The 27121-nt window shown below is 39.3% G+C and overlaps 2 protein-coding genes across 9 annotated transcripts in view; both read right to left on the reverse strand.

Annotated features, from left to right (window-relative positions):
* LOC129249783 (GIGYF family protein Gyf) overlaps positions 1 to 27121 on the reverse strand; it is a 258790-nt gene that overhangs the window by 141792 nt on the left and 89877 nt on the right. For all 8 annotated transcript variants that reach the window (XR_008582720.1, XR_008582724.1, XR_008582719.1 and 5 more), the window contains 3 exons: positions 6555 to 6731; positions 5397 to 5673; positions 1151 to 5338 (listed from right to left, as the gene is read on the reverse strand). Coding sequence is in view for 1 of the 8 variants with exons in the window: in XM_054889415.1 (XP_054745390.1) it covers positions 1151 to 5338; positions 5397 to 5673; positions 6555 to 6731 (4642 nt within the window). In the remaining 7 variants the exon portion in view is untranslated. The remainder of the gene's footprint in view (positions 1 to 1150; positions 5339 to 5396; positions 5674 to 6554; positions 6732 to 27121) is intronic.
* LOC129249784 (uncharacterized) lies at positions 267 to 830 on the reverse strand. The gene is made up of 2 exons (XM_054889416.1): positions 498 to 830; positions 267 to 430 (listed from the first exon to the last, which is right to left on the reverse strand). The coding sequence occupies exons 1-2, from the start codon at positions 772 to 774 to the stop codon at positions 303 to 305; spliced, it is 405 nt and encodes a 134-aa protein (XP_054745391.1). The 5' UTR covers positions 775 to 830; the 3' UTR covers positions 267 to 302.

The raw sequence follows: 27121 nt of genomic DNA on the forward strand, positions 1-27121 counted from the left end.
ATTGCAAAGCGTAACTTTACAAAGTACCAATATTTTACGATACTTTTACATTGTATACACACGTTTTGGAAAACGCCTTTTCTCTATGCACTCAGGGACTTGTGAAAGCTTCACCTTAAGAGATGATAAGGCCTTGAGTACAGTCTCTCTGTCGCTCTTAATGGCAATTCGATTATTTCGGAGTTTTCTTTCTAAATTAATCTTAGCACAAAAACAGATTACATACTTTTCTGCTTAGAAAATGCTGCGAAACTACCCACCGACAAGGCCAGATTTGGTTTTTGGACCATAGATCCCAGAGCCTATTCCTCGTGATGTCTTCGAACCATTTGTATATTAGTGTAGGATACGTGTTTAGAAGCACTCCAAATTTCCTTAATGCCTAGTTCAATTCTGAAGCTCTTCTTAAAAGTTATGGCATTTGTGATTTCTGGGGAGTTGAACAAGCGGGAACTGTGAATTCAACAATTCCATGTTCTTGGATGAGATCACTTTACCTTTGCTTGTCATGTTAAATAAGGAACGCTTGGCTGACTGCTGAATAACAATATGAAGCGGTGATAGCTCGAGGACTACGGCCAATGCAGTTGTTGAGAAGGTGCGCATTGTCAGACCTGTCGATAGGGTGGCCCTCATTCCCCACGCAACCGCGCCATACGGTATCTTAGGTCTAATTATCATAGTGTAGATCCATCTCAGGACTTTCGAACTACAATCTAAGGAGTTTCCTGTTAATTGTTTGCATATCTTGAGAGCCTTAGTTGCTTTGGACATGGTCGCTTTATGTCATTATTCCGTCAATACTGATTTACAAAACTAACGCGATTTTTGAGCGAATGGCCAATAGAAAACTGGATACCTTGAAGTTTAATAAAGCTTCTGATTACAAAATTTTAAACAAAAATTGAGATTAAAATTGTTTTAAATGTGTTAAATGTTTGAGAATTTTGTTAAAAGTTTAGAGTTTTGAGTTATTTGGTTGTCTTTGTAGAATGCACTATACTTTTGTAAAAAAAAATTAAATACAAAAAGTTAAAACTTTGTAATTTGTCACCCTCCATTGTTTTGAATTAAGGTGTATAGATACATATGTGTGTCCGTAAGCTTTTATATACATAGATTATTCTTTGCAAAATATATATATACTAACCATCAAGTTTTGTATTCATACTGTTAAGAATTTTCGTACACCAAGCAATAAAATCATTTTCGTAATCATCTCGTTTACTATTATATGTAATGCCAGTACCGAGGGCAATGCTAAGTTGAGTCTTCGAAGCGCCCCTTTTCTCTGTCCCGGATACTCCGTCGGGATTATTAACTCCAGCTTTTTGTGGTTGGACCTTATTACAGGGACCTGGTTTCGCAGTAATGCAATAATTATTGATCTTAGAACTTTTGCCACTATGTGTTCCAGTATTTTGCATTACAGACACAGTTTGGCTTTTACGCAAGTTGCGTGTTCCAGTATTCTGTTGTACGTTTATATTTTGTTCATCATTTGCAGTTATTACGGCATTTGATGTTGGTGATTTTTGTTGTAAGGTGGGTATCAGTTTGTTGTTGATGTTAATATTACCAGAGCTAAAGCCAGTTTCAGCAACTGCTGAGATGCCTGAATTGTTATTAGCAGCAACGGCGGCACTAAATTTAATTGGTTCCTCCCAAAAACTTGCGGTACTTGTCGGTCCCCAAACTTTTGTGCCGCTCCATATGGCAGAAATGTTGTTGGGCCCAAATCCAGTATTGCTATTTGCACACATTGCAGTAGCTGCTTGCTGCTGTTCCTGGTCTTTTCGACGTTGCATCTCCATTTGCTCATTAGATAATCGCTTAGCTTCCTCGGCCTGTATTTCAGCAAAGCTTTTAACTGGCACATCTTTTGTAGGTGCGTTCCATTTTAACATAGAATCGAATGCTTCCACGGCAGCAGCAGCACTGGCACGCACTCGCTTTACAAACATCTCCATTTGCCGCTGTTCCATTTGACGTTCTCGTCTTTCGGCTTTCTGAATTTCTGCTAGACATGGGCTCCCGTTTGCTGCAGTTGCGTTAGTATGAGTCGACCATGGGGCTATTGAAGATGGCACCCGTTGCTCTTTAGAAGGTTTAGAGCTTGAAACCACTGTGCTAACTAAACCACTCGAAGAGTTATTTGCATTGGAATTATTTCCCATCATTGCCTTTCGACGCAAAGCTTGAATTTGTTGCTGACGCTCTTTCTCTTCAAGCATTTGGCGACGTTTTTCTTCATCAATCTGTTGCTGACGCCGCTTTTCTTCATCTGCCTGCTGGCGTTTTCTCTCTTCTTTTAGACGACGTTTATCTTCTGCTTGATCTCGACGCCTTTCCTCTTCATTTTTTTTGCTACCAAAACTCTCGTCAGATCCTTTTTCTTTCTTATTCGCTGCGAGATTCTGCTTAATCATGCGTTTAGTATTTCCATTTTGATACTTGTCACTAGTTTCATCTTTGCGTTGTTTGGTCGAACCTGAAGTTGTAGGCAGTACTGCTATAGATGAATCTCGCTGCTGGATTTGAGCGGTAGCACCGCCTTGTTCTTCAACAGCAACATTATCTGACGTCTGAAGTTTAAGGCATTGTCGGTCCCTTAAACTTATTTGCTCCTCCTCTGGGGAGATGGATTGTATACTTAACGATTTCGAGTTTTCAAAATTTGCTTTGTTGGATTCATTTTGCTTTATTTGCTCGCTTTGTGCATTTTCTAACGTCGGTAAATCCCACATTGACGTTGGAATTGCTTTCTGTGGCTGTATTTCTTGCGTCAAGTTATTTACATTTCTTGGAGTGCTGTTACCTCCTTCAACTGTAATTGGAATTCCAACCAGCATGTTATTTGCCCATTCATTGGATGACTGTTGGGAAGCAATTGATTCTCGATTAGGTACCGGAGATAACCATGATTGCACAAGGCAATTGTTTTGACCTTGCAAGCTTTTAGTCGATAATAATTGTGTATCACTAAGAAAATCAGTGTTTGGATGTCCCATAAAATCTCTAGGCTTTGGGTTGGGGATCAGAGGCGAGTTACTGCTAGCTGGGGGTAAAAACATCCGCATATGAAAGTTATTTAGCAATTCGTTTTCTGTTTGATCATCATTTACACGTCTTAATTTACTAGTGCCAGTATTCTCTCCATTAGGTGGCAATACGTTTACAAAAGGACTCGCGCTAAATGCGGTTTGAACTGGCTGTTGAACATGTTGTGAGTTTCGTAGGAATTCATCGGTGTCCAAAAATGAGTTTGGTTGCGGCAGTTGAGAAGTACTTGGCCCCCCCGTGCTGGTAGTATTACCGAAAAGCTTTTTAGAACCATCCATCATAACATCATACAATTGGTGTGTTGCCGACGTCGGATTTATAGAAGGCAAGGTATTACTTAGGCCTGACAGACTAGATAAATACTCGGAGTGTATTTGTAACTTCTGACGCACAACAGTCTCTTTCTCGGATGGTGCTAATTGTTGAAAGCATTCGTTATCCGAAAGTTCCCTATATACTAACATCTCTTGATGGCGTAACATCTGGAAGTACATATTAGAAACATCCACTGGTATCATTAGGTTTTTGACACTGCCACCGAGATAATCTGTTCCAGAGATCAAGTTGCCCTTAAGTTGATCGCGTGATTCATTTTGTTCAAGCGTTTTTTGCTTTAGCGCATAATCACCAATTATTTGCGGCTTTTGTTGTTGTCTAACAGATAGCGCCGCCGAATTAGATAAATGCATATTATCTAAATTTGGTATCAAGTGGCTGTGTGTGAAAGGCATATTATCGTTGCAGAGTTTTATCAGATCACCCAGCGAATGGAAATGTGTATCACATAAGCGGCGCACGTATAAATTTTCATTGAAATATCCTGCTCGATACCATTCAGTCATTTCAATCGCTGTGAAAGGGCCTTGAACCTTAGATTGTGGATCCCTGTAGTACCAAAGATCCGCCGGTACTGCCGCTGATGTAGGTGAATTGATACCGTGTTGTAAACCACCAACTGATGTAAGATTTGCTGTAGCTACAGCTGTAAGCTGTTGCTGTTGCAAATGATGGCGCTGCATTGTAGCATGATCGACAACTACACCACCACCATAAAGCTGTATTCCCTTGTGTATAACGCAATCCGTAAGGGTAGACGCCAAAGTTGGTGAAACAGAAGATGGACCTTGAAGAGCCTGATGCGGAGCTTGCTTAAGCATGGCAGTGACAGTTGTAAAAACATGCGCAGCACCTAAGTTATTGCCTTCGGTCGTTGGTGTTATTGTTACTTGTGCAGATGGAGCCAATCCTTCTGGTTTTATGTCACTTCGGCCATTATCATCATTAATACCAATAGTGTCATCGTCCATAATCAACTTCTCAATCATATCATCTGTAACCTCTCGCATACGATCGGACAGGTCACGATGAACACTGATGTTGCTATCAGTTGTAACAGTACTAGATTTCGGTACTGAATTACTACCCGTATTGTAGTAATAAACATCTGAAGATGCTACTTCTGTTTTTAGTTCGACATCTGCACTACTGGTTTTTGGTTTCCTTTCGTTTTGTGGGTGCGTTACAGTTAAATTCTTAGCCTCGAGTTCTTCAGCAATTATGACATCTGAAATAACGGAGTTTAGGTCAGTAATTAATTTAGAGCCTGATAATGCTTCGGGAGTCTTTTTATTTAAATCTAAAGAAATTTCTTCAGGCGTATACGCAGCCGATTTCTCGGATAAGTCACATGCAATGCTTTTGTTATGGTCATTTTCCAAGGACGTCGTTGTCCTTGAGGTTGAGGTTTCAGAAGATTTTCTATCTCTGATGCAACTGCCTTCGTTGTTGCGAGCAGAACTTTCACAGCTGGAATCGCTCTTTTTTCGACATTCTTTGGCACTGCCCTCGCTTTCATCTTCATCCACGGAGCCATGGAAAGCACCGCTGGCATCAAAAGTTCCACCGCCATCCGCAGGATTTTCCATTGCCCACTCCGGCAAATTATCTTCACCATCTCGACCACTAGTCGAGCTATCTATACCGCCACTATTAATATTCCACTGAGCGGTGCGCGTTGATGATGTATTCAAACCAGAAGGAGAGTTGAAAGATCGACTAGAAGTCTGGTTAGTAATACCACCGTAAGTATTATTCTGAGGTGTTTTGCTTGAACAGCTACCACCACTACTTCCAATATAACCCCCTCGTTCGTTCACAGTTGTTATGTTTGAATACGAACGTTGCATCGTCATGCCACTCCCACCGATACTGCAATATCCAACATCAGCTGGACTAGCCGATGATACATCCTCGTCTCGCCAGCTTGTGGAACGTCCTATTAATTAATTGCACATTTACTTGAAGCATAAAAGAGATTTTTAAATAAGATATACCCCATCGATGTGATCCTGTGAAACTACCACTAGTGGTGCTACTACCACGCCAACCCTCAGCATTGCCAAGGCCACTTGTCGATGCATCACTTGAAACGTCGTCGCTGCGATTCCTACGCCAATTTTCCATATTGCGGGGGTGATTAGAGAACTCTTTTCGGGGACTTGATGTAGGAGTTCCGTTCCAGTCTGAGCTTAAACCAATTCCACCAATGTTAGCACCACTAGTATTTAATAAATCTGCGGCTCCATTCCGTTCCGGCCAGCCACGGTCAGCCTAACGTAAGGGAATATAAAAATAATTCAATTTCGGTATCTTAACAAGTTGAATGCAAGATTTCATTAGGTCTGTTCATGAGGCAAATAATTTGTAGTAATTATTAAAAATTATCAAGTTTTGGCGCTTATGTATCCAAAAAACTTGCGAAGTAGGGAAAATGAGAGAGAAAAATTACTTTTCATTTTGAGGGGAAGTTGCTAGTTTTTACTGGATAAATTTTTAATTGTAACAATTAGCTAGTGAGAAAAACAGCTGATCGCAAAGTAAAAAAAAACACGGATAAATTTAAATAAAAGATCTGATAAAGAGATACATTCTACAGGAAGTATATTTTAGATAAAATTTGTAAAGTTTATTTGAAGTCATACATTAAATAGGAATCGGTCAATGATATAGAGGTTTCTACTTCTGAACCACAGGTTCCAGTCACCGTTGCTGCAAATTCCGAAATACAAATCGAAAGCATTGAAGGTTATTTTTGTGTTGTATCCTTTAATTTTTGGTTATTAACTAATTTTGCAACGTATGTATATATATACATGCATAGACGGAAGCAAGGTCAATATGAAGAGAGTTGTTACTTCCACAACAATACAATTGCTACTGAAATGCTCTTCATCTGACAGCAATGATGAAATGGAACAAATTATTGTGGATAAAATAAAATTATGTATTTAATACGAGGTAGCTCAACTGAGAAAAATTTTTAATTTTCCCCGCCAACAATTTAGTCAGCTATTCGTAAAACTTGCAAATAGTTACTGGTTTTGCGTTCATGTAGTTTTTCGATATTTTTCGCTTTCAGAACGAATTTTCGGAAATTAAGTTACTGGATAATTTTTACATGAACAGACCTACTGTTATTTTAATGAAATTACCTTTATTGGAACTGAACGTAAATCGTCCTCCCCAAACAAAGCGGTTGGCCGTTGGTACATTTGATGATAATTCGATTTACCACGCATTCGACCTCGATCTACAGAACCCCCTCTTCCCGTACCTCTGGCAGAAGAGCTAAACCCCACTGGCGATCGTTGCATCCACGAAGGCCGCTGCTATAAAGTTATAAAAAAATGCAATCGAATGCAGTAATAAAACAAAACACATCCAAAATTTTTATCATATGTATGTACATTGAAATGAGACTTTGAGTGGTGTAGGAAATTCACTAAAATCTGTCATTTTATTCAGATTTCGATTAGAAATTCTTTATAATTCATTAGTTAACAATTTAAATCTAACACTTGTGTTTGACTTAACACCCGATCACTGGTCAGAGTCCAATATGCTCTTTTAAGAAACAAATGAAATATGGACATAGAATTTTGCTACTATTTGCTCACAATTGACAATTGAATTAATTGAACCGTTACAGAAATGAATTGTGTGCCGGTTCTGCGTTACTGGAATGACTCGGGCTTTTACCGACCAAGGGCTACCGCCATAGTAAACTAGCCCTGTCTAGTGAACAATACATCACCCTACCCCTTACGTCACAGGAGCAATTCCACGCAGCAATCTTGCTCCAAATACTTCTCCTCAAGGCTGGTATTGAATCCTGGGCCAGAGGTATTCCATTGCTGTGTATGCCATAAACGGCTCCACCCGAACTCCACTTCGTTTAGGTGCAATAAGTGCAACGGGTGGAGCCACCTTAAGATCTGTTCAGGCCTTAAAACTCAAAGGGAGTGGTCTACACGGTATGTGGCCACGTGTTGCTCTTGCCAACAGGCGTCTGATGCCTGAACGGCTACTACTCCCCCTGATAAGCCGGCACCACCACAGCAACATAACTCCCCCGACTTAGCCCATCCCCTTCCCTCCTGCTCTTATCCCAGTGCGGGGACAAACCAGCAGCTCTTGGTCCTCCGCCCAGTCTGTTCCGTTTGTCAAACCAGTTCTTCGGAACCTGACAACAGTCCAGTCCAATTCTTGTAATGGCTGGTGTCACTTTCCGAGATATTCCGGCCTGCGCACCACCCGTGAGGGGACATGCGACTACGTTGTGACGAGACCGCCCGTCAACATCAGTTTAATTAACTGGAACGGACTTACGAGTAAGATTTACGAGATAGTCGACTTCATGTGCCGACATGGTATCAAGATAGCTGCGGTCGAAGAGACAAAACTGCACGCTAGCTCCTCTCTGATCACCAGGGACGGCTACAACGTGCAGTACCGTCTCATTGATGAAGTGATCGACCGCAGGGACAGCACCTTCGAATGTCAAGTGATAGCTGTCCGGTCAGGCGATGCCGAGCTCGAAATTTATAACATATACATACCCCCTGTCACCTGCTGCCCGGCAGGATATCACCCTGATATTGGTGCGCTCATCAGGGACGAAAACCGTTTGGTAGTAGGTGACTTTAATGCGCATCACGATCTTTGGCATTCAAGCCTGCTAAATGATCGAAGGGACATTCAGCAGTGTAAACGATGACGCCCCCACTAGGGTAGTGGGCAATTGCAGCAGCTCGCCTGGCATCACAATTGCTAGCGCAGGTCTGATAAATAGCATAACCTGGCGACCTATGCTATCGCTTGCATCAGACGACTTGCCCATTATCATCTCGAACGAGAAACCTGCCGACTTTGTTTCCGCGAATCACCGGTAATACATCAACTTCAACAAAGCTGATTGTACCAGATTCGCGGATTTTACTGAAGACATCTTCGCCGCGCTCCTTATTCCCACCGGTGTGCGTGCAGCCGAACGCGCATTCCGCAAGGTGATCACAGCCACCGCGGTTCGCTTCATACTCGCTGAAAGGATCCGGGACATGCGTCCCAATTTCCCAGGTTACGCAGCTGTTTTGGCGAACGAGTGTGATCTCCTACGCCATGCCGATCCCGGAGAGCCTCGGCTAAAGGATCTCAATTCTGAGATCCCGCACCTGGTAACCCAATATAAGTGGACCAAACGGGAAGAGCATCTGAAGTCCTGCAACTTCACCTCTGGTGTGACCAACCTCTGGTGCACCGTAAGGTCACTGTCGAACCAGACGAAGTACAACGACAGGGTGGATATCACCTTTTACGGTAGCATCCACCACACGAAACCATCAAAAGCCATTGGTCCTGACGGACTAAACGTGCTGATCCTGAAACATCTGGGTTCATTGGGAGTAGAATACCTCACCAAGGTCTTAAATCTATCTATGGCCACTCTCACCATTCCTGATAAGTGGAAATTACGGAGAGTGGTCCCACTACTGGAACCTGGGAAACCCGCCAACCAAGGGGAGTCCTATCCTCCGATAACTGTCCTTTCCCCAGTAGTGAAGACTTTTGAAGCCCTTTGATTTCCACTCTTTACGAAACACCTGACCCCAGCCTCACACCAGCATGGTTTCCGACGAGTGCACAGCACCACCACTGCACTCACCGCCATAAACGCCCAGATAAACCACATGCTTAACCAAAAGCGCCCCTGCGAGAGGACTGTCCTAGTAGCGTTGGACCTGAAGAAAGCTTTCGATACAGTCAGCCATTCCACGCTACTAGATGATATTTATCAGTCGACACTTCCGCCAGGGCTGAAGAGGTGGTCCACAAACTATCTGAGCGGTCGTCACTCGTCAGTGATTTTTCGAGACCAAATATCAAAGCAGAGGAATATTAAACAAGGTGTTCCACAGGGTGGTGTTCTTTCACCCCGTGCTGTTCAACTTCTACATCTCGGGGCTCCCCCAACCACCAGAGGGAGTCTCCCTGGTCTCATACGCTGACGACTGTACGCTAATGGCGTCGGGCAATGACATCGATGGCCTGTGTTCCAAAATGAACCACTACCTCACCGACATTTCTCGCTTTTTCACTGCGAGGAATCTCCAACTTTCCCCCACCAAGTCCACGGCGACCCTCTTTACCACCTGGACAAAGGAGGTCAAACTGCAACTCCAGGTAAAAGTCGATGACAAACCATTTCCGACTTTTCACAATTCCAAAATTTTGGGTGTAACCTTTGACAGTTTGCTCTTCTTCTCTGCGCACACAACCGCAATTGCCACTAAAGTCCAAAATAGCAACAAGGTTCTCAAATCGCTTGCCGGCAGCACTTGGGGCAAAGACAAAGAACTGTTGCTATCGACATTTAAGGCAATAGGTCGGCCGGTTCTAAACTATGCTGCGCCTGTGTGGTCGCCTAAAACTAGTGACACGCAACGGATAAAGCTACAGACATGCCAAAATACTGCCATTCGGACAGCGACCGGTTGCCTCCTGATGTTTCCTATTCAACACCTTCACAATCAGGCACAAATGCTCCGAGTAATGAAGCACAATAAAATGCTCAGCAAGCAGTTCCTGCTAGGCTGCTACCGTAAGTTTCACCCTTGCAGACACCTGCTTGCGCCAGAACCGCCTCCCAGGCACGTCAGGACGAGCTACACTACGCCGACAAGATCAAGGACAAAACTGACAGAAATCTACTGGACCAGACAGTATTTAGACAGTCAATAAACGACATTCACCGGGAGACCGTCACCACCTTCTTAAGCTCCCGTCCAGTGAATGCCGTAATCGGAGTTCAACCACCACCTATAGCAGATGAAGAGCTCCGGCTTCCCCGTGAGACACGTGTAACACTGGCACAATTACGTTCTGGATACTGTACAGGTTAAACTCCTACTTATCCAGAATCGACATACCAAGCATATGTCCGGCATGTGAAGGCTCCCCGCACGACACTAACCACCTTTTCACATGACCTCTAAAACCGACTCATCTAACACCACTCTCCCTCTGGACCCAACCTGTCGAGACAGCTAGTTTCCTGGGCCTACCGTTAGATGAGCTAGACGAAGACGACCGGTGATTACACTACAGGGCAAAGTTACTGCTAGAACAACAACAATAGCAGTCTTTCCTTTGGAAGGATGAACCTCGATGAGTAGGCTTTTCGGCCAGGTATTTCTCCTCAAAATATCATCTGCCATTATAACCACATGGTCCACAGCGATGGGGTCTGATGGAAGCACTTAGCTCGCCTGGTTAAATATGGTAAATACTCACGCACACACCGCTTCCAAAACTGGTCCAAAATTTGTCTGGATATTGGAAAAATCTTACTCAAATCTGCCCCGCCCGTATCCCACTAACACCCGGAAGAAAATGGTTTGGCGTCAGTACTTCCATTTCTGGATAATTTATTGGCACGTAGGTCCATGGGCGGGAATTCAAGACATACTCTACATCAGCCAAAGAAGCACTAAACACATCTTAACGTTTGTTTTTGGAAGGACATCCCTTCAAATAGATTTAATCGAACGTACCACCATGCGTTCCCAAACACCGCCCATGAGGCGAGGCCGGTGAAATTAAGTGCCACTTTATTTCAGGATGTCGACGCTCCAGTTCACCTGGCACCATTCGCTCTATTTCGTTTGTCAGTATACAGTTGGCCCCGCGAAAATTGTTGCCGTTGTCTGACCAAATACGCCTACGTACACCACGACGAGACACAAACTGCTTTAACACCAGCAGAAATGCATCTGAAATGAATGTGCTTTCTCGATGTGGAGTGCTATGATGGCCAATCAAGTAAAAACCACACCTCAACGCTTCTCTTGCCTCCTGCCAACTACGAAGAAATCTACGCCAGTATTGGTAACGGGTATCTCGCCCGCAGCAAGCCTCTCTGCTTTACAATTCATAAGTTAACAATATAAATCTTTCCTTTGTGTTTAACTTAACACCCGATCAATAGTTGGAATCCAATATGGTCTCTTACTTAAGGGGTTAGGGGTAGTCAGAATTTTCAAAGAATTGATTTTTTTTTTTTTCATTTTCTTAAAGTATAATAGGCATTTTTAAAATATTGTGTGAAAATTTGAAGTGAATCAAATAAATACTTTTCGAGTTATTCAACAATTAGCAAAGGTCGTTCCGGAGCGTTCGAGAGTAAGTAGCTAGCAGCAGCTGCAAGTAACCGACTTCTCGAATTCTACTAGTAAATACTAGCTATACTATCGTACAAATTGCTGCATACATAGCTACTTGTATATTCAATGAAGGTATAAATTCATTGTTATAATGAATACACTGGGACTTAATTGTGGTCCTAATTATCATCGGTATGCTGAACAAATGGATGCCGCACGCATGAAAGTGGCAGATAAGCGCACTAACGATAACTCTCGAGAAGGTAGAATGCTAAGTAGCCAACAGCAAAACGATATTTTGGAGAACTATTATATGGCCCAAGAATAGATGACACAGTGTAAGTAATTAAATAATTCGTATAACTCTACACAAATCGATAGCAAAACTTTAAATGCGTTTTTCTCAAAACTATGTTTTTTTAAATAGGCTGCCGCCGTAGCGATCTCACATAGAGATCGTCGGTTCGAATCTCGGTGAAATACCAAAATTAAGAAAAACATTTTTCTAATAGCGGTCGCCCCTCGGCAGGCAATGGCAAACCTCTGCTTGAAACAGTAGGTACCTCCATTTGTCCATTTACATCAAGACGCACACCACAAATAGGAGGAGGAGCTCGGCCAAACACCCAAAAAGGGTGTACGCACCAATTATATATATATATGTTTTTTGAATTGGGTATTACTGTAACTTAAAAACCGCTTGGTAGATTTCAATAAAATTTATACTACTTTTGAAAAACATAACAAATTCGTGCCTGATCGAAGGATTTTTTTTTCATTATTTTGATTTTTTTTTAACAATTAATTGTCGGTTTTTTTTTCGAAAATCTGAAAAATATTTCCTACGGTCGCCATATTATTAATTAAAAAAAAGCTTCTATCAGGCACAAGACTATCTATTTATAAAACTAATTTCTCTTGTCCGATTGATTTTAGATGAATCTCCAAGGACTTGTGATGATCACAGCAAGAGACTTCTGGAGAAACGGGCTCCACATAAACAGCGATAACTTTTACAATTATTAATTTTTGTTTTTTAATTTTGCTAAAGTCAAGTCGAAACTTGATGTATTAATGCTATGTTTTTATTTTTGTAAAATAAAGCAACTGACTAGCAAAAAAAAAAATTATTGAAAAACAACATTTTTTCGGGAATTGACTACCCCTAACCTCTTAAGAAAAAATGAAAAATGTCCGTGGAATTTTGCTTCTATTTACTCACAACTGACAATTGAATTAATAAAGCGCTTTTCAGTAAGAGCGCTTGAACTTTTTTTTTGAATAAAACATAAACGGTTTGACTTTTTAACTAATTTTTTTTTATTATCGAGTTTGAACATATACATTTAAGTATGAAATTCGATTTCTTTTGCATGACCACCGCGTGCACGTTTTACGAAGTCCAATCGTTGAACCCAATTTTCGACCACTCTTTTGCATAAATCAGCCGAAATTCCAGCAATTTCGCGTTCAATATTGGCTCTGAGATCACAAATCGTCGCCGGCTTGTTACTGTAGACCAATGACTTCACATAACCCCAAAGAAAATAGTCTACAGGCGTCAAATCACACGAGCGCGGCGGCCATTCGACCGGTCCATTTCTGGAAATAATGCGCTCATCGAACTTACTCTTCAACAAATCAATTGTAGCGTGTGCTGTGTGGCTTGTGGCCCCGTCCTGTTGAAACCACATGTCGTCTAAGTCCATACCATTCAATTGCGGCCAAAAATAATCGTTTATCATGTCGCGGTATCGATTTCCATTCACAGTAACGTGGCGATCGTTCTCGTCAACGAAAAAATATGGGCCAATTACGCCGCCGGCATGTAAACCGCACCAAACAGTCACTCTTTGTGGGTACATTGGTTTTTCGGCAATCTCTCTTGGATTATCTTTCGCCCAAATGCGGAAATTCTGCTTATTGACGAATCCACTGAGGTGAAAATGTGCGTCCTCACTGAAGATGAAGTGCGTGATATGCATTTTGATTTGAACGCCCGTTTTCATAATAAGCCTGAATAACTTTAACGCGTTGCTCAAGTGTGTAGCGTTCCATAATGAAATGTATACTAATGAAGTTTACAAATGACAAGCGAAAAATAAAAAATATTGCGTCGTTCGCTCCCCTATCGGAAATAAGTTGAAGCGCGCCTATTGAAAAACGCTTTAGAACCGTTACAGAAATGAATTGTGAGAAGGCATAACAGTTTTGACAGCGAAGAGGAATATAAATAGGTAGAACGAAGGAGAATATATGATGGTAGCAGAAGAACGGCAGTGCTCTGCTACGTCGAAGCGGATAAAAGGCGGCGGTATATTTTTAACGGCGGCGCAACAGATAGACTTATACGAAGTGAACCGTATTAAGCCCAATCATGTACTATGTTTTTGTGCATTATGATGCCTTTCGCTCTATTATTGCTTACTGTAGCAACATAGCAAAACATATTAGCAAGTATGCAATATGTACAAGATCCATAAGATCTGAACTTTTGCGAGCATGTTTCAGATACCAAGATGATGTTACATATCAGAAAGACATCAGAAGAATAATTAATTAAAAGTGATTTTTAAAAAAGAAAAAGAAGTCGTTAAAAAGCAAGTTGAGTTGCTGAAAATGCAGGTATTAGAGTTAAAATAGCAAGTGAATGCAGGTTAAACTTCTGGAACTGGTACACTGAAGAAGAAAAGATGGAAAGTACCAAGCGTTCCGTTACCCAGCGTGCTAGAAATCAGCGAAGGTGACTCAGTGGCAAACTTTAAGTTCTTAAAAAAAACAATGGGAAATATATGTGACGGCGAGTGGATTAAATCACTGCGAAGAAAATATTAATCTGTTGCGCGGCTTGGTAAAACATTGCGGCTTTGGTGAACTTGAGAAGGATCTAACGCTGGATAAAATCATTTATTCGCATAAATTGCTGTGGGCAAATGGCGAAATTATCAGGTTAGTCCATAAGTTCGTGTGTTTTTTAAAGCTGGTTTTAAAATTAATAAAAAAATTGATTAAAGTATTTATTAACGCAACGTTTAGGAAAATTTTTAATTCCCTGCTCAAAAAATTGTTTGTCCTTGGAGCCAAAATATATTTAGATATCCCTTTTTATAGCTTCTTTTGAGGAGTAGTTCTTGTTACTCATATGGGATTGAAGTCCACGGAAAAGGTGATAATCACAAGGTCCAATATCCGGAGAGTGTGGTGGATGCGGCATAAGCTCCCATCCGAGCTCGTTCAGCTTGACTAATGTTTGCCATGCGGTATGAGGTCTTGCGTTGTCGTGGTGAAACAAAACTTTGCGTCTATTCAATAGAGACGGTCAATTCTTGTTGAGTGTCTCATGCAGGTTTCATAGCTGATGGGAATAATAATCAGCAGTTTTCCCCTGGTTTGGTTCCAGAAGTTCATAATAAACAATACCGGCCATATCCCACCAAATAGACAGGAGAATCTTCTAGGGGTGAATTCCATCTCTAGGGGTCGGTTCTGGTGTTTTATCTCTATCTAAACATTGGCGTTTGTGAACAGGATTATTGTAAAAGCCCCAGTTTTCATCATCAGTAACGATACGGTTTAAAAAACTTTCATTTTCAAGCCGTTGCAGCAGCGACGTTGGCGACGGAAAGTCTATGCGGAACCCATTTTGCCAGCTTTAAAACCTTTCCCAACTGAACCAGGTGCCTGTGAACTGTTCCATGCGATGAATTTAACCTCTGAGCTATCATATCGACTGTCAAATATCGAGCAACGCGTCGGAGCTAAAGACTTCAGGACGACCAGCGCGCGGAGGATGTCGCAGTTGCCAATTCGGAATTTCGAAAACCACTTTTGCGCAGTCCTTACACTCAATATATCAAAGAAAATATAAATAGTTCCGTTATATTCCGCGAATAATTTTTTGCATGCAAAAATCGTACAAAAATGAAATTATGGGTAAAATACGCACGAACTTATGGACTGACCTGATACACTAGAACAAGGAAATTACATTAGGAAGTAGAAGCGAGGCAGTTGATTCACAGAATGAAGTGTACGAAATACGGCACAAAAAGAAATCAAGCAAACGTATGTCAACAAAAAGAGATGAAGACGCTGACTGCAGTTACTGTGGATCGTTGCATGAAAGGATAAAAAAAAATGCCCAGCGTTTGGAAAAGTCTGAGAAAAATGCGGTCTTCCAAATCATTTTGAAAATTGCACTGTAGTAGCACTGCATCTTCATGGATGCCAACGTATTGGCCATCTGATCCACAAAAAAATCCGGACCTTATCGATTTCTTCATCATCAGAAAAGTCTCCAGTGCATATTTTAATATTGAAAATAGGCTAGACATGAATTCAGATCACTCGCCAATCTATCTAACTCTCAACAACAAGGCTAGATACGACTCAACAACAAAGCTAGATACGAAGTTTTAAAACTGACGAGAGAAATACAACACTCGACCAAGCAGAGTACACCTTTAACACGTTGGCTGCCACGTCGCACGTTTTCATGCGACACCTAAATGTTACCGTGAGGCCACGTCGCACATTTGCGTGCGACACCTAAATGTTACCCTGAGCCCACGTCGCACAATTTCATGCGACACGTAAATGTTACCCTGAGGCCACGTCACACATTTTTGTACATTTTAATATGGAATTTTACATAGAATTTGGATTCTCTGGCATGTGGTGAACAGTTTGGTGTATTTCCCATGGCCGTTGTGTATTTTTAATGGTATTTTTTTGGATAATAAAAAAGTTGTAAATTAAAATTTGTCTTTTTATTAATTATTTTAAAAATTAATTCACTTATGAACAAAACAAATAAAAAAATATATATGTATGTAAATTCAAATGGAAATCAGTAGAAAAACAATAAACTCAAAATTAAAAATTCAATTTTTTAATGGAGATCAGTGTAAAAATTAATTTTTCTGGTGGGAATATTTAGGAAAACATTCTACACATAGTTGCGGTTCATTGGGCAGTAGGTGGTGGTCCTTTTTAAGCTCTTTCTGGCTGTTACTCTATCAGCAGATTTTTTTGACATGGCATAGCATAATACACAAGCACGCCTTATTGTTTTTCCGTTGTCGTCCTTTCTTTTTTCTATAAAATGTTTTCCTTTTGTTATGGGTTCTGGAGACATGAAGTCCAACAAAGCATTTGAAGTCTCCTGCCGGAACTTGGTTATGGAAATTTGTTTGTTTGTAGCCTTTTTATATATTATAAAGGCATTTACGACAGACATTCCTAGTAACAGTTCAAAAACCACTTTGCGGTACTACTGAACACCTCTTCTGAGAGTGGTGGCGTAGGCGGTCATTTGATCGGATATATCAACACCTAATTTGGCTTTGTTGTAATCAATAACAGCAAGAGGTTTTTCAAAAGCTCGTTGCCTTCGCTTCCTGGTGGAAAACTAAGAAAAATAAACCAAAAATATCAAATACAACTCAAAAACTACAAAAAATTACTGTCGAACATTTTCTTGCGACATGGCCCCACAACATGTTTTATGATCTCCCAGGCCATGTCGCACGAAAATGTGCGACACAAATAAACCATTATAACTGCAAAATTAGCGACCAAAATAAAGCCGCGAGTAGACAAAATTTATTTTTAGGCACTAAGAAACAAAAAAGAACATAAATAAGTTGTTGGCCTCAGGTGACCAAAATTGTTAAATGATACTGCTACTGAACGATCAAAATTCTAAAAAGGCTTTGGCAGCCAACGTGTTAATGAAAATTTCCGCTGGCCACAAATTCACAAAAGATATAAAAGAAATGGTGCTAAAGAAGCGAAAAATGCGGCGTAGGTGGCATCAAACAATATCAACTGTTGATAAAGCAGCTTTGAACAAAGCAGCGACAGATCTCAGCCATAAAATTAAAGAATATAAAAATCAATCATTTACAAACTAGGCACAGCAATTAAATAATAAAAGAGACACAAACTACTCACTATAGAAATGCACTAAAAAGTATAAACAGCCAGCTAACCATAACACAGGCCGACAGCATCTCAGACCCAGAAACCGGGTTATATATTTTCGAAGGATTTTGATGCGATGAATCGAAATCTGGCCTCAGAATTGCTCTATCAGCTGTGGTTTTCGAGATATCCTAACCTAAAAGTGCAAAAAAAAAACGTTTTTGCCCATATTTGAGGTTATGTAGCCTTGCAGATGTTTTCTTTCACCAAAATTAAAGGATGGCATCTTTAAATACAAGCCTTCTTTTTTTTAAATGGTGTTGAGTGCTCAAATATCATTTTTTTTCGCTGAGATATCGCATTTTGAAATTTTCATTTCACTTTTAGGTTAGGATATCTCGAAAACCAGAGCTGATAGAGCAATTCTGCGGCCAGATTTGGATTCAGCGCAGGATTCATAAACCTTCGGAAATATATAGTCTGGTTTCTGGGTCTGAATGTTGGTTAAATTTTGTCGGCCTGTGTAATCCACCAATCAAAGTATTGATGGGCGAAAACAAACACAGAAAAAGCGAACATATTTTCAGATTATCTAACAAAAATCTTTACACCCAATAGGGGCACATCCGCAATACTAAATAATGATGGCATAGCCAATGATAATTATGGCGATATAGTACTCATAACTAAAGATGAGATGTGCGCGGAGATACAAAAGTTAAAGTCGAAGAAATCTCCAGGGTTTGACTTAATAACTGCCGAGGTCCTCAAACAAGTTCCACGAAACATCATTACAAAACTAACAAACATAATGAATGCTTGTTTTAAGCTGGAATACTTTCCAATCTATTGGAAAATAGTTGATGTCATCATGATTCTTAAAGCAAGAAAGCCTCCAAACGATGTAGCATCATATCGACCAATATCACTGTTGCCCATTTTATCAAAACTGTTGGAAAATTTTTTGATAAAGCGCCTGAGCAATATCATAGAAAATAAACAAATAATACCAACACACCAATTTGGATTCCGCGCGCTCCACTCAACTATTGACCAAATTCACAGATTTACTCGTATCATCGAGAACACATTTGAAGAAAAAAACGTCTGTTCTGCTGTATTTCTCGATGTCTCTAAAGCTTTCGATTAAGTATGTATGTCATGCTGGTCTGCTGGTTAAAATAAAGAATGTACTGCCAAAAAAATGTTTTAATATCTTAAAAACCTACCTGTCCGAGCGTTATTTTCGCGTCAGATACGAAGATGAGTTCTCTGAACTGAAAGAGATAAAAACTGGTGTGCCGCAAGGAAGTGTGCTTGGTCCCCTACTTTATCTACTTTTTACTCACGACCTGCCGAATAGCAAAAATTGCTTTACAGCAACGTTTGCTGATGACAGTGCAATACTAACTGTCGGAGAGACAGAAATAGAGTCTACTACACAACTGCAGCTTGCTATTAATAAAATATACAATTGGACAGATAAATGGCACATTAAACTGAATGAAACAAAGTCTGTACACATCAACTTTACAAACAAAAAGACCAACTACCTGCCAATATACATAAACAGCATTCAAGTACCATACTCTAATTCAGCAAAGTATCTAGGTATGACGCTCGACACGAGACTTAGGTGGAGTGCGGACGTGAAAAAGAAAAGAGAAGAACTGGACCTAAAATTCCAAAATATGCGTTGGCTAATGGGTAATCAATTAGCTTTATCTGCACACAATAAGATACTGCTTTACAAACAAGTTCTCAAATCTATCTGGACCTATGAGATTCAGCTATGGGGATGCACCAGCTATAGTAACACATTGCAAATACAAAGATTTCAAACTAAGGCACTTAAGCATGCAGTTTGTGCTCCATGGTATATTAGGACGCAAGATCTAGAAGGTGACCTCAATATTGATTGAGTTACGGCAATCATAAAGAAATTTACAAAGTCGCACGCAGAGCGACTAAGCAAGCATGTAAACAATGAAGCCTTGATTCTTAACGATAATACAAAATGGAAACGAAGGCTCAAACGTTAAAAACCTCTAGATTTAAACTAATACATAAAAAAAAAATCAGTTAAAAGCATGCATTGTATTTTGCTGAGGATTAACATAAATTATTTTTTTTTTTTTACAAAACTCCACAAAAATTGCTCGTTAGTATATATGTATATCTAATGTTATACTAATTGCAATGAAAATACTAATAAAAAAATTTTTTTTTGAAAATTACTGTAGAACACGGAAACAGACGCGAAAGGGAGTGAACAAAATTCAAGAAAAAGAAGAAAACAGTAGTAGCAACCGCAGAAGCAGTGACGAATTCGTTTTTGAAATAAAGAGCAATAAAAATTGTTTCAAGTTAAAAATCCTCATCAATGGGACTTTGAAGAGATAGAAATACAAAGCTAAAGAACGCCAGATGGATACGGGAGCAACGATAAATATAGAATACGGGAGCAACGATAGGAAAGAAAAATATGAAAGAAATTATAACTAACCGCAAATTGATTGTCAAGAGATTATCGATTCGTTTCAAAGCGTTCGGAAATACGATTTCATCAATAGGGCAAATACAGATGGACTGCAAACACAAGAAAGAAAATCATCGATTGAAGCCCGAAATCGTGGAGCATGATCACATGCCATTGTTATCCGGAGAAGCGTGCGTAAAAATGCATTTTATAAGAATGTTACACTATATATACGGTTATACAGAAACCATGTCGCATCGCAATGGCCCTAAGTAAGGAACTTAAACAGAACCTAGACGAAATGGAAAAGTGGAAGTCATTTGCAAGGAGAATGAGCACGTCACGTCATGAAAGGTGTATATAAAGAACAATAATAAACACTCTAGTGCGAGCACTCGGGCTATTAAAACAAAAAGTAAGTGACAAATCAAATTATACCCACAGGCATGCCGAAGAAAGGCGAAATTCGTAAGTGAAGAGAAAAATTGGAGTACTTTTGACGACCAAAATTTTTGGTGCTCCATTAGCAAGGTTGCGACGCTCTTCCTGTAGTGATAAAGCAATTGATGCTCGGAGTCGGCTTGAAACTGTAGGTCCCTCCATTGTGGAACAACATCAAGACGCACACCACAAATACGAGGAGGAGCTCGGCCAAAGACCCAAAAAAGGTATACGCACCAATTATATATATATATTTTCACGAGGAGCTTTTTCATGGCAGAAATACACTCGGAGGTTTGCCACTGCCTGCCGAGGATATATGTTTTTCTTACTTTTGGTGTTCTCACCGAGATTCCAACCGACGTTCGCTCTGTGAATTCCGAATGGTAGTCGCGCACCAACCCATTCGGCTACGGCGGCCGCCGTGATGCTATTGTATATTAGCCACTCCATTAAGACGAATACCAGTATTTATCCGAGATGTAGAAATGGAGCTGGTAAGGCATTTAAAAGAAATGGAGGCTAAGTTTTTGAGACTCACTCATAGTAATATTCGCTCGAATTTTCCGTTTTGAAGGAATGGGATGGTAGAGCTTGGTTGCTTGTTACATATCTGGATGTATACAAATCCCAATAGTTTCCATATGGTTTGACCATTTTTTTGCGGTGCACAAATCCGTCAAACGATAACCCAATTCTGCTCATTTTTGATGGTCACTACAGTCAAATGAGAAATATTGAAGAGCTGCATAAGGCTCGCGAAAATGACGTAATTATTTTACTGCTGCACCCTTTTAAGACCTAATACAATAAAGATATAAGGCGGTGCAGAGAACGTTAATGTATAGAGAAGTCTCAAGACAGGAGCGTATGGAATTTCGAGGGGTACCCGTCTCGCGAAGACTTTTTCCCCACAGACACATTTTTCACCAAAATTTAACAGTAAGGGGCTGAATTATGTAAATTTAGCAGCAGTCGATAAGAATTTGTTGCTGATTAGAAGCAAAGAATGTTAGGTAGCTTTTTAATATGACCTACAATGATGAACAAAAGTATTGGCACAGCAAGATACTTTCACTTTAACATTACTTTTTGTCCACTTATGAAGTGATTTTTAATCGCAAAAAAACGGGCTAGACAGAAGAACATATTACCAATCATATTTCCTTCAACTCATTTTATTATCTTTTATATTTAATTAACACTAATTATAATATTAAAAAAAGTACTTATTAAAGCGTTTTTCAGTAAGAGCGCTTGAACTTTTTTTTTGAATAAAACACAAACGGTTTGACTTTTTTAACTAATTTTTTTTTTTATTATCGAGTTTGAACATATACATTTAAGTATGAAATTCGATTTCTTTTGCATGACCACCGCGTGCACGTTTTACGAAGTCCAACCGTTGAACCCAATTTTCGACCACTCTTTTGCATAAATCAGCCGAAATTCCAGCAATTTCGCGTTCAATATTGGCTCTGAGCTCACAAATCGTCGCCGGCTTGTTACTGTAGACCAATGACTTCACATAACCCCAAAGAAAATAGTCTACAGGCGTCAAATCACACGAGCGCGGCGGCCATTCGACCGGTCCATTTCTGAAAATAATGCGCTCATCGAACTTACTCTTCAACAAATCAATTGTAGCGTGTGCTGTGTGGCTTGTGGCCCCGTCCTGTTGAAACCACATGTCGTCTAAGTCCATACCATTCAATTGCGGCCAAAAATAATCGTTTATCATGTCGCGGTATCGATTTCCATTCACAGTAACGTGGCGATCGTTCTCGTCAACGAAAAAATATGGGCCAATTACGCCGCCGGCATGTAAACCGCACCAAACAGTCACTCTTTGTGGGTACATTGATTTTTCGGCAATCTCTCTTGGATTATCTTTCGCCCAAATGCGGAAATTCTGCTTATTGACGAATCCACTGAGGTGAAAATGTGCGTCCTCACTGAAGATGAAGTGCGCGATATGCATTTTGATTTGAACGCCCGTTTTCATAATAAGCCTGAATAACTTTAACGCGTTGCTCAAGTGTGTAGCGTTCCATAATGAAATGTATACTAATGAAGTTTACAAATGACAAGCGAAAAATAAAAAATATTGCGTCGTTCGCCCTCCCTATCGGAAATAAGTTGAAGCGCACCTATTGAAAAACGCTTTATAACGAAACAAAATTATTGGCACACTTAAGTTTTATCGGGCTTTTTCGTCTAAATTTTATTGATCTAGCAACTTTCTTTCAAAAGTCCCGTTATGTTCACACAAGCAATTGAGTTTTTGTCAAAATTCAAACTACGAACAGCATAGTGCCTTCAATTACAGGAAACTTTGCTTAAATTTTTGTAAAATGAGCAGCAAAAAAAGTGAAACCACCGAATCTCAGCGCAAAATAATATTATATTATATTTGTATAATCAGGACAAATCATACGCTGAGATTGGTGAAATGATGGACAGAAGTCGCTACACCATACGAAGCATTGTTCAACGTTTCAAGACCGCTTCATCTTTGAAAAGCGTGAAACGTACGGGCAGGCCTAAGGCTTTAAATGAGCGCAAACGGTGCCAAATAGTCAAGGTAAAAAAAACCCAAGAATATCCTCCACACAAATCGCAGCAGAAGTTAAGGAAGAGTTGGGAAAGGATATTCATCCAATAACGGTCCGGAGGGTATTGCATGAGGAGAACTACAATTCGCGCGTGGCTAGGCGCAAACCTCTCTTTTCTAAAGTGAACCAAAAGAAGCGTTTAGCCAATGCGAAGGAGTACTTAAGCAAGCCAAGTGACTTTTGGGACAATGTACTCTTCTCGGATGAAAGCAAATTCAATATCTTTCAATCTGAAGGCCGCCAAACTGTGTGGAGAAAGCCTAACACCGAACTGCAAAAACAGAACCTTGCTGCGACTGTAAAACATAGTGGTGGAGGAGTAATTGTGTGGGGCTGCATGTCCGCTGCAGGTGTTGGTGAGCTGGAATTCATTGACGGCATTATGGATAAAAAATATTATATAGAAATCCTGAAGAGAAACGTCAAAAAAAGTGCCGAAAATCTGAAATTGCCCGGTTCATTTTCATTTCAACACGACAATGACCCGAAGCATACTGCTCATAATGTGCGTATGTGGCTTGCGCACCACATCAAACATACATTGCCGCATCCGCCTCAGTCGCCTGATCCATACAAAATCGAACAATTGTGGGAAGAGCTAGATAGGCGCGTTAAGAAGCGTGCTATTTTAACAAAAGCAGAGTTGAAGGTGGCACTGGTGGAGGAATGGCAGAATATTGGGGCAGAAACCACCCAAAAATTGGTTTCATCGATGCCAAGATGGCTGGAAGCAGTCATCCAGCAAAAGGGCTTGGCTACAAAATATTAATTTGTTTATATTTTACTATATTGTTATTATTTTTTTATATTTTAATGAAGTGTGCCAATAATTTTGTTTCGTTATAATGAGTACTTTTTTTAATATTATAATTAGTGTTAATTAAATATAAAAGATAATAAAATGAGTTGAAGGAAATATGATTGGTAATATGTTCTTCTGTCTAGCCCGTTTTTTTGCGATTAAAAATCACTTCATAAGTGGACAAAAAGTAATGTTAAAGTGAAAGTATCTTGCTGTGCCAATACTTTTGTTCATATTTGAATTTTTCCAAATCATCCAAAATTATATACATACATATGTTATGTCTGTCTGTCTGGTGGTGTCTGTAAAACTTTGTTGAATCCCTTCAACTGAATCAAAATCCTCTATAGAAAACGCTTTATTACCAGGCACACAGGAAAATGGCATATGCAAATGTAAATTTGTGAATTTATATACATATGCACATATGTACATATATGCTGTGTGTATGTATGCTCACATTTTGATCAAATTTACTAAAACGCACACAACAATATGTGAGGTCGTTTTATAATGTATATTGTTTAAATTCTTCTTTTATAATTAAAGCAACAACTTTAATCTTAAATGTTGGATTTTAAATCTTTATTTGGTTGTATTTGTTTGAAAATATAAATTGAATAAATTTTCGTTTATCAAGGGAACATAGAAATGCACAAGCAAATGCCTTGCAAAATGCCGTCGGCATTCGTCAATTTGATTTCCTACAGAAACCAAAAACTGAGCAGAGCCAATTAGTGCAGGCGCTAAAGGACATTGAGTATGCAGGATGTGAGGACCGACAACAATGCTGAAATTCTTTTACCTGAGACCCTACACAAAAACAATAAACATGTTGCCGGCAGCTGTGATGGTCCCTTCCCTCTCCCCCGCCCTTCACCTTGTCCAAGCGTTATTGCGTCATAGCACTCGTATTAGTCAGTGGAAAATATTTCGTGGCGCATGACGGTTTATTTTTTCGTAATCACATAATTATTTTAGTTAAGTTTTCTTATAATTCAGTGCTTTATTAGTTTTTTGTTTAAATAAACACATGGACAATGTCTTTAGAAGTGATAAATATAAAGAAACGAAAACTATACGAAATTTCGTGTTTGTTTTGTGATGAAACGGGTAATTTAGTGATGAATCCAAAATCACAATCATTTATAAATATTCAGAGAGCAGCAGATCGGAGAAAAGATGACATTAGTGAGAAAATTACAAAATAATGCAGACTTTACTGATTACAAATGTACTTGGCATCGAACTTGTATGGCAAGTTACATTAGCGAAGAGAAGATAAGACATCGAGATCTAAAATGTTTAATCTGTGGTAAACAAACAAGAAATAAAAACAAAACACTTTATTTGTGCTCCGAAATGTCAGCAGCGGAACAAATCCTAAATACTACCCAAAAAAGACAAGATGATGTTTTTACACAAATTGACACTTGCGAACATCCAGCCGATTTATTTGCAATGGAAGTAAAGTATCATAAACACTGTTATCGTGACAGACATTTGAGAAGCTGATTAATGAAATAAAACATAAATTTACAACTCACTCTTTTGAAGTGTCATCATTAGCTAAGCGACCAGCTGAACTCACTGACATAGAAGATGCAGTTGTAGAAAATCGTGATATTAAATCACTACTAATAGATAAGTATGGTGAAAACGTTTTATTTTCATATCCAAATGATTGATCGAAATCATCTATAGTGTTTATGGGCAACATACCACTGGATGAAGTCATTGAACATATTCGTACCATAACTGCAACAAACTCCATTGTTTAAGTGGCAAAACAACTTCGTAAAGAAATATTAAGTACTGAAGTAATACCAAATGGGTTTTTATGTGATGAAATTTTAATTGAGCAATTTTTAAAGAAAAATCATTTACCGAATAATTGGCAAATTTTTATGCAAGCTTTGTTCAGTGCTAAAAATAAAAAGTTAAGTGAAAATTACAATCGACGAGCGTTATGTGTTTCATGATATATACTTCACGATTACTGAGAAACCAACTCCAAAGCATATTGCTTTAGCTCAATCTATTCATCATTTGACTCGATCGAAAAATATAATCAAAGTGATGAATAAATTTGGTCATTGCATTAATTACAAAGCATTAAAAAACTTCGATAAAGAAGTTCTAACGTCAATTGGTTGCGATTCGACTACCAGATTGGGCTCAAAAAAAAAAAAGCTTGAAAGCTGCATCGTTGGATTTTGTGCAAAATGGTCTAAGGCATTTAGGAAATCCATACCTAACAGTCGAACAGTTAACGGAATTAGAAACCATTTGCATCTATCTTTTCTGAAAAAAAAACATTAACTGATGTGGACTTCGCTATAAATTAATTTGTCAAAATATCGGATTCGGCTTAAATTTATTAAAAGTAATTTGCACATCAGATGCTCTACATTTACATTTGTTAAGAGCTTCAGCACAAACATATATTATATATGGATAAATTCTGACCAAACAGTACTACAGCCTATTGATTACACCTTATTAAGCTATGAAAAAAAGATGGTAAACTGTATCCACGACAATTGACGAAGCGACCATTACCGGAATTGTTAATTCAACCCTGCAAATGTAGATCTAATTGTCAAACAAAGGCTTGTTCTTGCAAAAAGTTACAACTAAATTGCATTTCGTTGTGCACATATATTAATAATAACTGCCAAAATAAAAAAGATTAATTATTTGTATTTGTTTGTATGACTTATGTTAAAATGTTCTTTTTCCTATTCAATCATTTTTTATCAAAAATATGTGTTTTTATTTTTACTTTTTTTTATTGACTAACTAAAAGTATCTTTAATCATAAGAAATAATTGAATTTTATCACTAAAACAATCATTGAAATGGTTTCACTTGTTCAGTCCATTTACTTGAATACTAAGGGGGTGGGGCAAAAAAAAAAATGGACCATCAAATCTCCCGGCAACATCCAGAATCATAATCTGCAAGCTTTTCTGAGTTCAAAACTATTTATAGAATGCGGTCCTCATATTTTGCACACTCAACTCCATACAGCCCCCGCTCTAAATGTACTTGCACATAATTCACTGTAATCAGCTCTGTTAAGAACTTCCCCGCTGTCGAGTTGAGCGAGGTGAAAAAGTGTTCGCGATTTCACTTCATTTTCGACAATTCACACTATTCGTAGCTCGTGAGACTTCTCTATATATTAACGTTCTCTGGGCAGTGTATGCGAGAAAAAGGCAGAGGACAGGCACAATTCGATGTCATAGAACTTTTTTCCAAAGCTTACCTAAAAGTCCAAACGGCTCAGATAACA

This window comes from Anastrepha obliqua, chromosome 6 (assembly GCF_027943255.1).
Source record: "Anastrepha obliqua isolate idAnaObli1 chromosome 6, idAnaObli1_1.0, whole genome shotgun sequence".
NCBI lineage: Eukaryota > Metazoa > Arthropoda > Insecta > Diptera > Tephritidae > Anastrepha > Anastrepha obliqua.